A 16,635-nucleotide genomic window follows, 5' to 3' on the forward strand; every position below is an offset into this window, starting at 1 on the left:
GGGGTTTGGAGTAAGAAGGGAGGCGCTGAAACCCAGATCCATGCATAAGTGATGCAGATAATAAAGGGAGAAGCTGAGCCGCACGTCGCAGGAGCATGCACACACGTACAGTACATGTGTGTCCACGTGTGTCCACGTGTGGCACGCACAGCAGACGGGCAGGCTGGCGGGCAGATGTAAACACTCGCACGGTGCCACCACACACACACACACACACACACACACACACACACAAACACACACAGGAGAGGAGACCCTTTAGCTGGGCTAAGTGGTAGCATTTACTGACGCACGCACGCACTCACACAAGGTGCTGCACAGGGGAGCCCATTAAGTGTTGGACTGGCTTTGAATTACAGGGACGATCCACAAATGCAGTCTCTCTTTCATTAACATGGCATGTGAGATACGGCATTTGGCCTTGGCCCTCTCCAAGTGCCCTCGGCCCTCTCCAAGTGTTCACTCATTTATTTCCTTAAGAGTCGCTCCTCTCCTGTGCGTTACTGCCCGAGAGGCTGCATTGATCTTTAAATGGCTGTATGCAGCTCTCCCCTCACAGACAGACAGCAAGGCTCCATTCAGATCTAATAAAGCCAGGGTTTAGACGCGCACACACACATATGCGCGAACACACACACACCAACACAAAGCCAACATGAGAGACAAGAGATACAGTCAATATCAGTTGTGCAACAATGTGTTTTCTCAATGAGTGATCAATAGACACACACACGCACGCACGCACACACACACACACACACACACACACACACACACACACACACACACACACACACACAGAGTTCTGACTTTGCACAGAGCACCCCTCAAAAGAACATCTGCTACTTCATAAAGAAATCAGTGCATTCAGGCACAAGTAGCTGGTGAATTAGATGAGAATTAACAGCTGTTAGAGTATAATAATAGAATAAACACACACTCAGGCCATGGACTGCAGGCCTAATTGTGAATTGGGAATATTTTATTATTATTAAGTCATACCATGTAGAAACAGCAATTCACTGTATTATTGACTCTTCTCATTTTATTATTGATTCTCCTCATTAATAGTTTATTATTGGTACATTTCAATAGATAATAAAGTATAAAGGAACATGGAATAAAGAGACTGAAAGAGTCTGAATTGACCATTATTATGTGCAGTCTAAAATAGAAAGAGACAGCATCCAGGCATCACTAATACAACCAGATCCTTCCCCAGAGAGCACTTAGCAACAATGATCCCTGCATAAATGCCTGCTGCTCTGGGTTAAATCCATGCATTTGCACAAAACTGCCCATCCACAGAAAGGAAAGGGGGAAAAATATGCTCGTTGCCATTGCCGTAACCTCTTGGACACTATGTTTAGCTGCTGCTACCAGGAGAGACGGTCAAAAGTGTCCCTGGAGCTGGACCCTACTCTGGTCACCATACTCGTGCCAAACCAGTCGGAATTTCCACAGCTCACTACAGACATATCCCAGAAACCTTTTCCTGAAAGGATTACTTACCCCGTGAACCCAGTGACCCAGTGATGTCACACTATAGGTTTCCCACTTCAACAAGCTGCAGTCAATCTTGACATCAATTCCAACACTGACTGGAATAGATGCCTCAGTTCACATCACCATTGCAAAACACAGAGGTCATTCAACCATTAAGTGCATCTACATTTTGCACAAACAGGCCCATGGAAGCACAGCCTTTGAGCATGTTTTGGAGAGTGAAACTTTTCATTTGGAAGGCATCATGGGATGGACACAAAGTGTTGAACTCTTTCCACTGCTGCTGTTATCTTATTCACCTTGGACACAAAGTCTCAAAGACGCTTGTAACAATGTTTTCTAGACAGCACGTGCATGCTGAAAAAAGCAGCCTGACCAGCTTAAGGTGGTTTGCTGGTTGACCAGCTTGTTTGACCGCCCTATGATGGTTGACCAGCTAGACAAGCAAAACTCTTGCGAAAACATACCTTCAGCTGGTTTACCCAGTATACCCAGTGGGGCGGAAGCTGCACTGAATACAACAGGAAAGCCCTGCAGCGCATAGTGAACACAGCTGGAAGGATTATTGGTGCTTCACTCCCCTCCCTGAAGGACATTTACACCACCCACCTCACCCGCAAGGCGACCACAATTGTGAGTGATGCAAGTCACCCCGCTCACAATTTGTTTGATCACCTGCCCTCTGGGAAGAGGTACAGAAGCCTGCGCTCCCACACCACCAGACTCACCAACAGCTTCATACACCAGGCTGTTAGGATGCTGAACTCTCTCCCCCCTCTCCCCCCTCAGCTACATAACATCCTGGACTTTGGACCCACAATGGCTGCCTTGCACTACTCCACTTGCACTACTCCACTTGTACACTTGCACACTTTGCAACTTGTTGTTGTTGTCCTGTTGTTCTGAAAACACCTCTCAACACACTTCTGCTGCTCTTACATAACTTGCACCACTATGCCACTTGCATACTTAGGTCAAACAGAACTACCTCAGCCATTTATTGGCCTGACTTTTGCACTATTATATTGACTGTCTACTGTATGCACAATTGCACATTTTCAACTCAAATTTTGCTGCTCTTATTTTCTTCATTGTATGTGCCTTCTTATTTTTACTTTTTATATTGTTTACTTGATTGTTATGTTTGTCTGTGGACCTAATTGGTAAAATATGTCTTGTCTCCACTGTGGGATAGTGGGAAACGTAATTTCGATCTCTTTGTATGTCTTGACATGTGAAGAAATTGACAATAAAGCAGACTTTGACTTTGACTTTGACTATACGATGGTAATTCGACTGGCTTTGCCTGTCGTACCATCTCAAGCTGGTCATTTTAACTGGTGTTGCTGGTCTTACATTGCTGGTATAACTGACCATGACGGCTTATGTTGGTCATTCTAGCAAACCAACATGGCTATTTTACACCAACAATGTCAAGCTTGGCAGGCTGGTCACCAGCATGACCATCTTACACCAGCTGTATCCCACATGACAGGCTGGTCACACCAGCATGACCAGCTTCCTCAGATGGTCACACCAGCATGTCCACCTGGTGGCCCAACCAGCTACACCAGCAGCAGCAGGTTAGACCTGTCAGTCATCCCCTACTGCTTTCACATGAGACCATTTGGCGACACATCCTCCGACACCAGTGGAGAAAAGGATGGAGCCACTGGCTGGTCCAGCCCACCTCCACACAGCCCAGAGCAGGGCTGTAGTCAAGACCACCTTTGTCGAGTCCAAGACAAGTCCAAGACCAGGACTAGTCGAGACCAAGTCAAGACCGAGTCCAAAGAGGTTCGAGTCCAAGACAAGACCGAGTCCAAAAAGGTTCGAGTCCGAGTCAAGACCGAGTCCAGGATAGGAAAAAAAGTCTTATGCATGACAGTATCAAGACAATCATTTTGGGTTATTATTATTATTATCTAAAAGCAAAAACAGTGTGAACACACCCAGTATTTGTAAGTGTAGCCATTCCCCTTCTCCAATATTATTATAGGGCTGTCAAACGATTCAAAATATATATTTTGAAATGAATTAATCTCGATTAACCGCAATTAAAAAGTTCCTAAAGACTAAAGCTTCTTAAATGGCATATTAAATACAACATAAATCACAAAATTAATGAGTAACCACAAAGGTAAAAGTAAAACACTTTTATATTATTTAAATGATAATACTGACACAGTAATTGTGTTTTAAAGTATTAATTTCTTAAGAAATACTACACATTTGATGCTGTTTAACTCATTTGTAAATGGTGCACTGTCACTTTAAGCCCATTGTGGCCACGTTCTCATAATGATCTTTTTTTTACCAGCTCCATTGAAATATAGCCTATAGCTAGTCCACAAGCTCTAATATTGTTTGTACCACATGTATTGTACAATATTAACAATGATAAGCATGATATTAAGTTGGTATAAACAGTTTTCATTCCTTTGGAAATAGAAGCATGTAATGACATGATGCTAGCTAGACATTTTCTGTTTGCAATTAAAAGTGAATGATGAGCCTGAGCCAGTCACCTAGCTATCTGAATGGAATGTGTTTCAATCGGCATAATATGTGCTTCATGTAAACAAATTATTGAAAACTTCAAGACTCACCAGTTCCATTACACAAAGGCAAAGACAACTCTTCATATTTTTGTCCATTTTTCAAATCACAGTGAGTGCAGCCTACATGTCATACATGTTTATAACTGGTCAGTAGTGGAAATCGGATAAATCCGCAATCTCCTCTAACCTCGTCTTTGTTGCCTTCCTTTTATAAGTTTCTTATATTAAAAAGGAGATATCAATTATCACCAACAACGCCAAGCCAGCTGGAGCCTGCCAATCGTTTTCTCTCCTTCTCGTGTGCGCTCAGACGCGCTCTCAATTAAATGGAGTACGTTCAAGTTGGATCTTAGGACGATGGAAAGGACCCGAAAAGTGTCGTCTTTATGTAACTGTTGCTGTTGGTGCATTTTGACATTGTAAACGTTATCTAACAAGAGTGAAAAGCAGTTTGCAGTAAAGCTACTATTTGGCTAAATGTTGGTTCCTCTTTATCTTCAGCTAACTCCACAGACAGTAAAATAAACTCTCAGGCTTGCGGTTTTAGGTTTTGCGGCTTCCGTTACGTGACATCAGCCCCCCACAAAGGTAAACACTATTGAGTGTTTTGTAACGCATTATGTATTTCAAAATGAATCGCGGCGATTAACACGTTAATTTTGATGGCGCTAAAGACACCTGGACTCGGTCGAGACCAAAAGCCATATTTGGCAAGACCAGTGGCCGAGACCGAGACAAGACCAAGTCCAAATACTAGCGAGTCCGAGACCGTAGAAAAACGGTCTGGAGTCCGGACTCGAGTCCAAGACCGGACTCGAGTACTACAGCCCTGGCCCAGAGGACAACAGGAGTGGGTTACTGGGCTAGCAATCTCCCCCAGGCTCCTTTACGCAGATACATCTACTCAAACACCCTTCATTGATGTCATGACCCATTTTGAGAGCCTTCAGCATGAAGTGGTCAGAAAAAGAACTGTGAGAATGTAAGGGGGGAGTGTGTATGTATGTACTGTATGTGTGGGGGGATACAGGCCAGGCCTGAGCCAAATCTTTTCCAACCATCGTACCCTTTGTAAAAGTCATGTACTTGGAACTGATTATGTGGTTCCCCTTTTAGATAGGGAACATATTTCTGAAAGCATTTGTTGCCAGTAGTTCCTCCATTCATTTCTGCACTCAGATGACCACAGTGAGTTAGTTTTGCTCCTTAAACGTGACCATTCTGGTTGTTGGGTGCCAATATTCAGTCATTTATCTTGTCTTGCCTTAAAGGCCCCCTATGCAACATTTTCAACTGAATAAAACAGTTTAGAAATCACGGTGTTGGTTAAATGGCCTGTTGTGGTGAGAATGGAGGCTTTCCCTACTCCCTCTACCTTCTCCTCCCGGAAAACCAGCCTTGCAAGATCTGCAATAGCGTCCCGTCAGTGTCTAAATCAGGAAGTCCTGTGAGAAGCGAGAACGAGCAAGAAACACAAAATGCTTCAAATTCTCTGGACATACACACGTCCCCCTCAAGCACCGATTAGCCATGCCATCTAGCCAGAAGATGTCTTCATTTTTTAGATGTTCATCATGGCAGAGCCAGGGAAAAGACCAAAGAGATGGTTTTGAAATATGCACCCCAAAGCTGTAGGGGGAGCGGCATAGAGAAAAATGTGACAACAAAACTGAAAAATCGATGAAGAAATTACTGGAGTTACACAGGGTCCCTTTAAATTAAAACCAATGCAGAAGCACTGACAGAACAAAAGACCCAGGAGTTCATCCATCTATCTGCCAGTCTTTCCCTCCATACTTATTCTATCGATCCATCATGATTATCCATCCCTCTGTGTCCTCTATTCACCTATCCATCCTTCAGAACTATGCTATTTCTCTTTCACATGTGCAAGGTCTTACTTACTCATCCCTTCCACTTCCCTCTCCCTGATAAACCTGTCCAAAGACTGACCTTTGCATCTCTGCAAGCCACAGACAGCCATGGTGGCTCTGTCCTACGCAGTCGCTCTCCACACAGCTGCTTTTGAGAGGCGTGAAAGAGCAACTAGACTCTGAGTCAGAGGTGACTATTATGCTATTGACAGGTATGCTTGCAACACTGCGAGGCGGTCAGAGAAGTGTTCCTTGCTGCTGATGTAGGCTACAGCTATGCACCAGACGAAACACAGAGCTCTAGGACTATACCTTTGTGGTCTGATAACAAGGTGGGAATCCCCAGGATAAAATCTCACTTTTAGATACAAAAATTATGTACCTCCAACAGAACATGTAATTTTCTCTGAATGGCTTCTGATTACTGGCATCAGTCATGCAGCTTATATGGCACTTTGCCATACCATGCATAGATCATAAGCCATGCAAGATCATAAGCCATGTAAAGAGGTAATAAGTAACTGCCAGGGTCGATTTTTCCCAGATCTATTTTTTTCTGTTCCGAATGCCTTCCTTAAAAGTGGTGTATCTGATAAGTGAGATAGATTAGATTAGATTAATTAGTGATATTCACACTAATACATTTTTATCTTAAATAATGCCCTGATCTTACAAAACACTTCAATGAGACAGAAGGCTGAGTGCCAGTCCTGGGGAAGTTAACTAGCGGCCACATGCATCGAGTCAAAACGAGTCAAGACTGAACTGTTCACTAACTTCTGTTTCACTTTCCTATGGTCTGCAACTACAGAGAGGAACTGGAACTGTTCAGTATAAGGGTTACACACTGGGGTTGACTGACTTACTGCCTGTGGTTCTTCCCTCCGTAGCCTAGTGTGTTATTGCTAGAAGTATGGACAGGGGATTAGGGTCAACTGTGAATCAATTTTGGTGTGGGATGCAGACACATGATCAAAGATTTGATGCTGCTCACCTCTAGCAGAGAGCTTCTTGGTGTTGATGATTTTGGCAGCGTACTCCTGACCGGTGGAGATCTTCATGCATCTTCTGACCACAGAGAAGGCACCTCTGCATTTCAAAATGAGCAGTACAGTATGTTAGTGGATGTCTGCACTGTGCTTTGTGACAGAGTATAGCTGCTATAGCCTATATAAAATTATGACATGATGACATGAAAATGGCATTTTTGCTGGCCAAATGCAAATTAGAAACTAGGGGATTTCACAACATCATCTCGTATTGTTTGGTAACCAAGGAGTCGGTCTAAACGTCTGCCCCTATTCTAGTAAGTAAGCAGAAATGTCCTATCAGAAGCAATCCTGTTAAGCCACTTGTCAACTGGAATGCGTTTAGAATAGGCTCCAAGATTTCGTCATTGCACCCCCTAAATAAAGCATCTTGTAAACAGTCTCAACAATGCGAGGACAGTAACCTAACAGACAGATCGATTGTGCCAGACAACATATTAACATTCTGGGATTGAAACATTTCAATGTTCCCAAGCATGACTTTCTGGTCCTGAAAATTGCCTTATTATTGAGGGGAATTCCGGCAAATGATTTCGGGAGGTAAAGCAGTGTTTGCTACCATGTAGACCAACTCCGTAAAGCTGGACCGTTGAATAGGCATATAAATTAATAATCTTGAAAAGTTAGTCAAATCCATCTGTCCTATGAACACTCTGTTTGGGGATACAATAGCCTCGGTTAAGTTATACAGTACATTCCAAACAGGTGACAGGTAGTAGTAAACCACAGAGCAAAAACACTGTTTAACTAAATTGTCAGCAAAGGTGCAGCTTTTAACACACATTTCATAATATTTGAAAACTTACTTTCCCAACTCCTCGTACAGCTGATATTCATCAGTAAACCTGGTACAGGTTGTTGTAGCCATGATGTGAGAGACGGAGGCGAAAAGTGAATCTTCCACAAGTCTTGTTCTTTCTCCGTGCGTGTAAGCTATTCTATAGTCTTTAAACCCCGATTAAAGTGACCGCACGCAACCCTATAGACTAGATAAATGGCCACTGTTTGCTTCCAGCACCTGTCTCCGACTCGAGCAGAGGTTTGACACACTTTGTGATGGTTGAAGGAAGAAGTTGAAACGAGCCGCCCTGTACCTCTACTGACGCTTCGGCACGGCACGGGTTGAGATACTTTTTCTGACGCTCGCTTCCTGGTTGTAGTCTACTGTAAGCATTGTACAACGCTTCCCCCTGGCTGTCAATATTGTGTAACATCCCCGAGATTACTACTAGGCTGCTATGCTGTGCAGCGCTTCACACTACGTAAGTAGACTATTCTTCTCCTTGGGAGACTGTGTTAACAATAATGACATGTAAAACTGAACACTATCACCTTAGGTAACTAATTGGATGCAATAAATATCCTATTTTGATGGGTAGGCTAATCTCTTTAAATCCACGCAACCCGCGGTCACGTTAACGCCGAGTTCATCTAGCCTAGGTGACTGTGTTGTTTCATGTAACTGGCTGTTATAGGTAGCTGGAATTCAAAAGGTTGCCCCGAGTCTTCATATGAAATACGCCAGATCCAAAGAAATGACATGTCAATGAAAGGATTTTGCAATAGGCCTAAAAGATAGCCTACCCAGATGCTTTAACATGATACGCTATTATATATCTTACATATTGGGTCCTTTCATCTTTGTAGATATCCTTTTTTATTTAATATTATTGTTTTTACAATCACAGACAGCTGCCCCCCCATTCATTCATTAACACCTTGGAATATTTTTAGAACAGGGGTGTGTCCTTGTTCTGTGATTGGTTGTGCTTAGAGATCCCTCTAGTGGTCAAACTCTATACATAACCCTTATACTTAAGCTACTGACATTTCTTTTTCTTACCTGGAGTTTTTATTATAGCCATGATGTTGCTCCTATTCTACTCACCGATGACAGACACATACAGGAAGTTGGAGTTTATATATTTAAGTCTGAACATTAGATATGTTGAGTCACAATATGTTTTTGATCATCGTATTTGGCACAAGCAACATAATTAATTAATTAATTAATTAATTAATTAATTAATTAACGAATTAATTTCATTCAAGTAGCCCTAGGTAGGATGAAGGATGCCATAATCCTCGTGAGTCTAACATGAAAGAAAATATTTTTTTTATGAAAGACTGAAGTGTCAAAGCGGTCGTTTTTGGCCAGAACACAACATAAGGGTTTATTAGGGTATATACACATAACTAGGCCAGTTTATTTGTGTAAGTGTTACATATTAGTTTTTTTGTTGTTATTGGGTAATATCTGTTTATGTAATCCGTTACTGCTGACACACTCTACATTTTCTCACAGATGTGGCGGGTTGCTTCTTGGCAGCGTGTTCCACATGTCTCTTTTTAACTGTGTTCATTTTCCGTTGCTGTCTGGGCCTCAGTTGTAACAGCACAGGTGTATTTTTTTGTCTTCTCCAGCATGCCATTCCTAATAGATGACCTAAGTAAGCACTACATTTTCTGTTGTGATTCTAATTGGATTGGTCCTCATTTAATTTGTCTGCCAAAACTCTCCATAATTCCTCCGTGATGGATCCTAAGTTTCCTCTGAGGTATCCAAGAGAAACTCCAAAGGCCAGCATGATGTTTTTTTTCTTCCTTTTTTCCCACTCACAGCCCAGTTGGTAGCACTCAGACTGCGTCCAGACACCTGACTCTGACCACACTGTTAATGAATCATCTCAGGATCTTTACTCATCTGGAGTAGGCTATGTGTTGCTGAAACAAAACTGAATGATGATAGCCAGAGTTGGTATGCATGTTTTGGAACACAAACACACATTTGTCTCTTGTGATCTTTTCTGGCATTTTTTCAGAGTACACTCCAACACAAGCTACTGTGCATAGTGCACAGAATAATTTAGCATGCCCTCCCTACAAAAGACTATTCAGGCCCTTCCAGACTTGTACCGAGACATGCTGATATATGCTGTATATAAGTACATATTAGGACATTCACTCACATCCTCAAACAAGTTTGTGTGATTGGGGCAAGTCTGATGCTGAACATAAATCAAAGCAAGGCTGTGCTGTGTTCCACCAACTTTCCTGTCCAACTCTCACTCACTTCGGGTGAAATTCATGATAGGGTGAGATGCTAAGTGATGTGTGCAAACATGAATACTTGTGTTTTTGGGTCCTCGAATCCTGCTAACTCAACAGAGCACTCTACAGGATGGTTGGCATGTAAGGTAAGATACGGTCAATTTATTTATAAGCGCATTTTCCAGCACGATGGCCACTCAGAGTGCTTCCCACAAAGACAACATAAACTATCAGCAGTAAGTCCATGTGGTGACTCTCCCGTCCTGAGCCCAAAGGCACAGCATGATGCCCGAGAACAGTCTAAGCAAGCAAAGCATGATTTTTTTGTAGCTACTAAACTGGAGATAAATGGTTGGGATGGTGGCATGACTGGTGTACTGACCCCTTGTGGTGAAGTTTCACACTGAAGGATGGATGTTGCTAGGCCCAAAGAGTCCCAATTTCAGTGGTAAATGTTGCAAGCATCTTATAGCCTGATTATACCCGGAATTAATCCGTAAAATACAATAATACATCTTTCCTTTGTGATGTTCATATCACTAGCACCATTTCCCACAACTTGTCGGTATACCTCACAGAATGTACAAGTAATGAGCCTCAGCCCCTAATCTCCAGGTTTTTAAGGGTGAATTGGCCTTAGAATCAGATACCAGATATCTGATCTCTTTAGGGGTCAAATTAAGTTCAGGGTTTTGTGAACCTGTAAATATGGTGTTTACCAGTCAGGCTATGTTTATTCAGTTATCAGTGTTGTGGGAAAATACAAACCTGCTAACAAATTCAGGGTGTTAATGTGATATAGGTACCATGTAGTCTCTACTGAGCTTCAGTTTTCAACACCCCTTTGTAGTACTGAGACACGGAACCCGACTGAATTGTTTCAGTCCACATGAAAACTGTATATTGCTGGCTTTCTGAAAAATTCATCCACGCATCACATCTCCCTGCTACTGTGCCTAGATGCGGCTCCTTACAGGATACAACAGAAACATTGGTACGTGTTGTTTTATTCATGTGGGATGTCAATATCCCCTTGTATGACACTGTGGAACCCCCCCCCCCCATTGCTGGGGTTAAGAAACTTATGTTGATGAAGACTCATTTTTTATGTTTCCAAATATGTTGATTATTTACAAAATTAAAAAGTGTGACACTTTAATATCATTGGTTAAATTATGTTTTTTTGTTTTGTTTTTTTTTTCAAAAACTCAAAGTGCCGTTTAACTAATTTAGCTGTGCTCAACAGATCTTTTATAGTGACCAGCAGACAACACTGAAGTTTTAAACGGATTTATATTCCCATTGTAAAGCAATATGAGACACAAACGTTGATCATGCTGATGTTCACCTCCTCTTGATGCCATTCCCTGTTCTCCTTTGGCCTTCTGCAGAAGAAAAGAGAAGGAACCCCGTGAAGGTGCTGAAATGAGAGTTTTCATCATCAAAGAGCCTTTTGTGAGGAGGGAGTCGTAGGTTAACTACTGCTCCCACCTCCAGCTGCAGAGTCATACCATTAGAGAGATAAGATGGAGTTCCATTGCTGGGATATAAATATGAAAGAATGACAAGGTTTCCGTTCTTGTACATCAATATGTCCATATTGCGTACATTTGCGTGATCCATCACTGTGAATCTGAAGTAGTAGATTCCCTTCACTGGAGCTGTGAAGAAGCCTGTTATACTGCTGTAGGCCTGGCCAATGTTGCTGATGATTTTGCTGAAGACCAGATTCATCTCAATGTTCCCTGCCTCTGTGATTCCAGGTCTGAGACCTGCTGAAAAAGCCACTTTGGGTTGTTCTGCAATCATTTCCTTTAGATTCTTCACTTCAGTCTCAGTGGCTGCTTGGCCAACTCTAACTGCCATCAGATCAGACCCTTGGACACTGTTCTCCTCTTTCAGATTCTCCACCTCTCTCTCACTCGTGTTGAATCTGGTCTGCAGTACTGCCAGCTCTGCCTCTTGTGTGGCACTTTGCTTGATCAGGTTCATCTTTTCGGTTCTCATGGTGGTCAAGACTGCCTCCAGTGCTTCGTTCTCTCCCTTCAGATCCCCCAGCTCAGTCTCACTTATGGCCAGTCTGGTCTTCACTACCGTCAGATCTGCCTCTTGTGCTGTGTCCTGCACCAGTAGATCTTCCATTTTGGCCTCTGCTTTCTCCATCTGACTTTTCTGTGCTGTAGTTCTACCTTCAGCTCCACCACGACAGTCCCAAGCTTTTCCAACTTTGTCTTTGAGTCGGTTCAGCTCAGATGAGACATCCAACAGGGTAGTGACTGCAGCAATAGTGCCCTGGCTCTGTCTGGGCTTCAGTCTCGGTGCTCTGACACTGACCTTCACATACGGAGAACAGCAACACCAGCAGTTGGACTGCAACACTAATATTCAACATCTCTGCAGTTTGCATATAAATGTTATGCATTCTGGCCCCCAAGTTGTCATCTTTTTATTTCACAGTGTATCCTTGAGTGTGACATTTCATCATGCCGTTGGCATTTGGGGACACAGCACACATTTAGTGAAACTGGTGATAAGGTGTTATGGTTGTTTATTCAGTTATCAGTGTGGGAAATATGTTCAAGAATCATGCAGGTAGCGATGCAACAGGTAGCGATAGTGGCAGGGGATATGCAAGCTAACATTTTATGTGGGCACAATTATAGTATTTTAAATAATGTTAAAATAATTTAACATTTAAATTACATTAAAATAATTTACAAATATTTTTTATTTTTATATATCCAAAGACTCTGGGCAAATGACAAAAACTTACCTTAAGCCACTGGATTCAGGGGTGTTGGTGTGGCACAGGTATAATAGTGTGTAACTACTTCATACCCTAGCAGTGTGCAGCCACCATATCTACAAACTATAGTGCCTTACATTTTCAGTTGATTAAAATATACCTTTGTCTTTTTCCCCAGAAAAGTGTGCAAATCTGTAACAATATATTAAATAACATTAATATTACTAATATTATACCCTGCTACACATTTCGTCTAGTTTGTGTACTTATTGTCTTTTCACTCCCACTCTCACCCAGAAATGTGAACACGTGGCACTTGTGCATCTGTGGAAGGGGCTTGATGTTGGCCCCGTTCAGGAATCAACTCTAGGCTCCATCTGTTTCTATGCGCAGGTCAAGAGGGGCTTACTGGGCCCGAGAGAGTCTGGAGCCCTACAAAAATGTCGGCTTTACGTCTGCTCACGGTAGGCGGATGGATAAAACTATCTCACAGATGGAAAAAAGAGGGACAGAGAGGAGGCTCTTTTTTCGGAAGTGAGGTGGGAGGCGAGGCCCAGGAGGGGGTGGGGGTGTTGGGGCATTTAAAAAAAAAAATATCACTTCATTGTTGCTGTAGATAGATGGACGTCCAAGAGGAACAGCTGAACGTTCTGCATGACTCAACAGGGGTGAACGGATGAGGGCTCGATTGTTCTCTCTCTCTCTCTCTATTTCTCTCTCCCTCTCTCTCTTCTCTTCTCTCTCTCTCTCTCTCTCTCTGTTCCTCCTCCTAGGACTACCCGCCTGTAGATTTGATATTGTTGGAGGACCGCCATTTGACTTCTGCTCTCTCTCCGTCCCTCTTTCTCTCTCTCCTTCCCTTCTGCCTGCCTCTTTCAGTTCTTTTCTCTTTTCCCTCTAAGTCCTTCAGCTGTAGGAAACTTTGTCTGCCAGGGGAAATATGAGTGGCCGGGGGCAAGGTGCGCTTCTTAAGTGCTTCTCCTCCCGTGGAAGGGGTCTGTCGTCTCATTGCTTTTGGACGGACAGGAGCCAGCTGTACCCTCATCTCCAGTGCGCCTAGCGAACCTGGCGGCACCCCTCGTCTGAGACCGATCTGCTTTGCCAAGGCCAAGACCAAGGCCAAACAACTAGTGCTAGCAAACCCCGAGCAGAGGCACTCTTTATGCTTTAAAGATGTTTTCACAACTGTGAGGGGTTGATTCATGCAATAATATTATGATTCATATAAATTTAATAAAGCAGTTCTTCTGGTCTAAAACCAGAGGAAGGTAGCGATACCTAAAGGGCATGCAGTAGCACTTGCTCATGCACTTGCAATATATCACCACTGGCACAGTTGGTGCTGAATATCGTCTGCTAGCATTCATAACTGCCCTCTTTTGGCAATATGCTTGGCTGTATCGTGCAGTGGAAGTTTTTATTACATTCTCACAAATCTTTTGTCCTGGACTGCAGTTCCTTTAATTATTAAAAACATGGCAACTTGCATAAAACAACTTGCATAAAACATGGCCACATAATGCATAGACTATAAGCTGGTCAAGCAGGTTTTTAGCAGGGTAGTTTTAGGCCTTGTGCGCTCTGTTTACTAAATTGTCCTCTCATTTCACTAGATAGTGCTCACAATTTATTGTATTGTGCACTCGTTTTATTACACAGTGCGCTCGTTTCACTAATGCACTCATTTTAGTAAATAGTTAGCTTATTTTACTAAATTGTGCATTCATTTGATAATGAAAATTAAAAAGAGAACACAATTTCATCAAATAAGTGCACAATTTAGCAAATACTGTATCTTGCAATGACACCTCCGGGGTTTCATAGTTTGCCATTTCTGACACTTTAAATGAATTCACAGCAGAAATCCAAATCGATTGTTTCTATGCTACAGTAGCTATGAGAAGTATGTTACAGTCTTGCCTTGAGTTGTGCCCAACAACAACTTCCAGGCTATTTACAGACAGCTCACCTCCTCTTCCTCTTCCTCTTCCACGGGTCTTTCATCTTCCTGTCTTCCACTCTGGGTTGAGAGGCTTCTTCAGACGATGACTGAGTGGCTTTGTTTAAGGGTGAGTGCCGCCCTGTTGACTGGAAGCTCTCAGGGATTTGGACATTCACTCCCCTTGGAGAGTCTCCCAGAATTTTTCGAAAACATTTTCCTCTCCTCACAATATTTCCATTTAACTGTCAGCTATGCAGACTACCAGTAACTTTTCATTTGATTGTGTATGGATACATGCCAGGTATAAAAATGCTTTTGGTGCCACAAAAAGTGCATATAAATGTATTTAAACACCAACTAGACTAACAGTAAGTGCAACAGTAACAGTAACGTCTGATTGTGATGTTATGGGGATACATGTCGGAATAACCATGAAAATGCAAATGGTGTTTATGTTGGAGCTGCGCCTGGGACTTTGTTTCGCCTCAGGTCTTGGGCGGGTGTGTGCGCTGTAATCATAAATGCCATTAAAAACGGGAGTGTCCAGGCACCGGGCAACTCAGAAACAGGATATCCACATCTTTTCCACCCCACGTTTTCCACACTACACACCCACCCCCTCTTGTGCCAGAATCCCAGGAGGCATCATGAGGTCACAGATGACATCAGCGACTTTTGCAGCATCCGTTCCGTCATGACATCAGAGCATTGTCTCAGCAACAGAGCCTCAGTCACTTGCGCTTGCCAGCAAGCGAATGGAAGCGAGAGGGAAGTCACTTGAATGAAGAGCTTCACATCCGGCTCTTACTGGAACTCTCTGATCAGTGTGGGCGTCTGCACCTGGGTGTTGTTGCCTTTGGGAGTTGGGTCGAGAGACGCTGATCCCAGACCATAACTTTTGGAAGAGGCTCCTACTGCGGAGACAGCTGGTCAGGGGTGACCTCACACTGGCGACTGGAGAGAGATCGATGGGCCCACAAAGGGGCACGGGTGACTGCTGCAGTCAGCAGAGGGCTTAAGCCCAGAGACAGAGTCGAGACGAGTGTTACAGCACCACTGGACCTGTGGGAGTGACGGGAGAGAAAGGGAGTGGGAGAAACAAAACAGAGGAGAAAAAAAGAAAGAGACAGAGAGAGAGAGGGAGAAAAGAGAGTGAAAGTGTAGAGTGAGGGGAAGCACGCAGGCCGGGCGATGTGAGGGCTTGCCAAGAAGAGTTCCAGTCGTGCACGGATGAAATTGCTCATTACAGGATATCCCCATGTCTGCTTTCAGAGGGCCTGGAGTGGGAGTTGCGGCACGCCAGCAGAGCCTGTCTGTCAAACACACAAGTTCACATAGAAACACGCACACACACACACACACACATACTGCACACCAACACTGGCACATTACACAGGCAATCATATATACAGTTAGGCCACTCACAGGAACACATAAACGTCACTGTTAATGTTTGCCCAAAGCATAGAGCATTTGGAGCCGTAATCATAACAAGATGGGGCCTTTCTCTCTCTCTCCCTCCATGCCGCCCACCACGCATGCACTGCACCATCGGCCGAGTGTGGCGGTCATAGTTTACACCAGCTGTCCCATACCTCCTCTCTGTGAGGTGACATCTGAACGACCCTGAGCGCTGACCCACAGGGGTCATTAAGTAAGATGATCGAGAGATAAAGGACAAAAATGGAAGAAAGAAAGCAGAACAAGCGACAACCATAAAACAAGGATGAAGGCAGAGAGAAAGAAAAAAAAACAAAGAAAGAAGGAAGGAAACAAAGAAGGAGAGAAAGAAAGTAAGCAACACAACTTATATAAAACAAGAGATGGAGTCAAGGAGAAATAAATAAATAAATAAATAAAGAGACAGGAAAACCCAGTGCACTATAACGTTTTTAATCGGCGCCAG

General features: G+C 43.2%; 1 protein-coding gene across 8 annotated transcripts in view; it reads right to left on the reverse strand.

Annotated features, from left to right (window-relative positions):
• Positions 1 to 8,123, reverse strand: part of LOC121689599 (calcium/calmodulin-dependent protein kinase type II delta 1 chain) — an 89,218-nt gene extending 81,095 nt beyond the window's left edge. For 4 of the 8 annotated variants that reach the window (XM_042069536.1, XM_042069534.1, XM_042069538.1 and 1 more), the window contains exons 1-2: positions 7,797 to 8,123; positions 6,936 to 7,030 (exon numbers count right to left, since the gene is read on the reverse strand). In XM_042069536.1, the coding sequence (XP_041925470.1) occupies positions 6,936 to 7,030; positions 7,797 to 7,858 (157 nt within the window). In that variant the 5' untranslated portion in view covers positions 7,859 to 8,123. The remainder of the gene's footprint in view (positions 1 to 6,935; positions 7,031 to 7,796) is intronic. The other 4 variants (XM_042069539.1, XM_042069541.1, XM_042069540.1 and 1 more) reach the window with 1 other exon arrangement.
• Positions 8,124 to 16,635: the final 8,512 nt, after the last annotated feature.

The sequence above is a fragment of the Alosa sapidissima genome, chromosome 18 (genome assembly GCF_018492685.1).
Source record: "Alosa sapidissima isolate fAloSap1 chromosome 18, fAloSap1.pri, whole genome shotgun sequence".
NCBI classification, from domain to species: Eukaryota; Metazoa; Chordata; class Actinopteri; order Clupeiformes; family Clupeidae; genus Alosa; species Alosa sapidissima.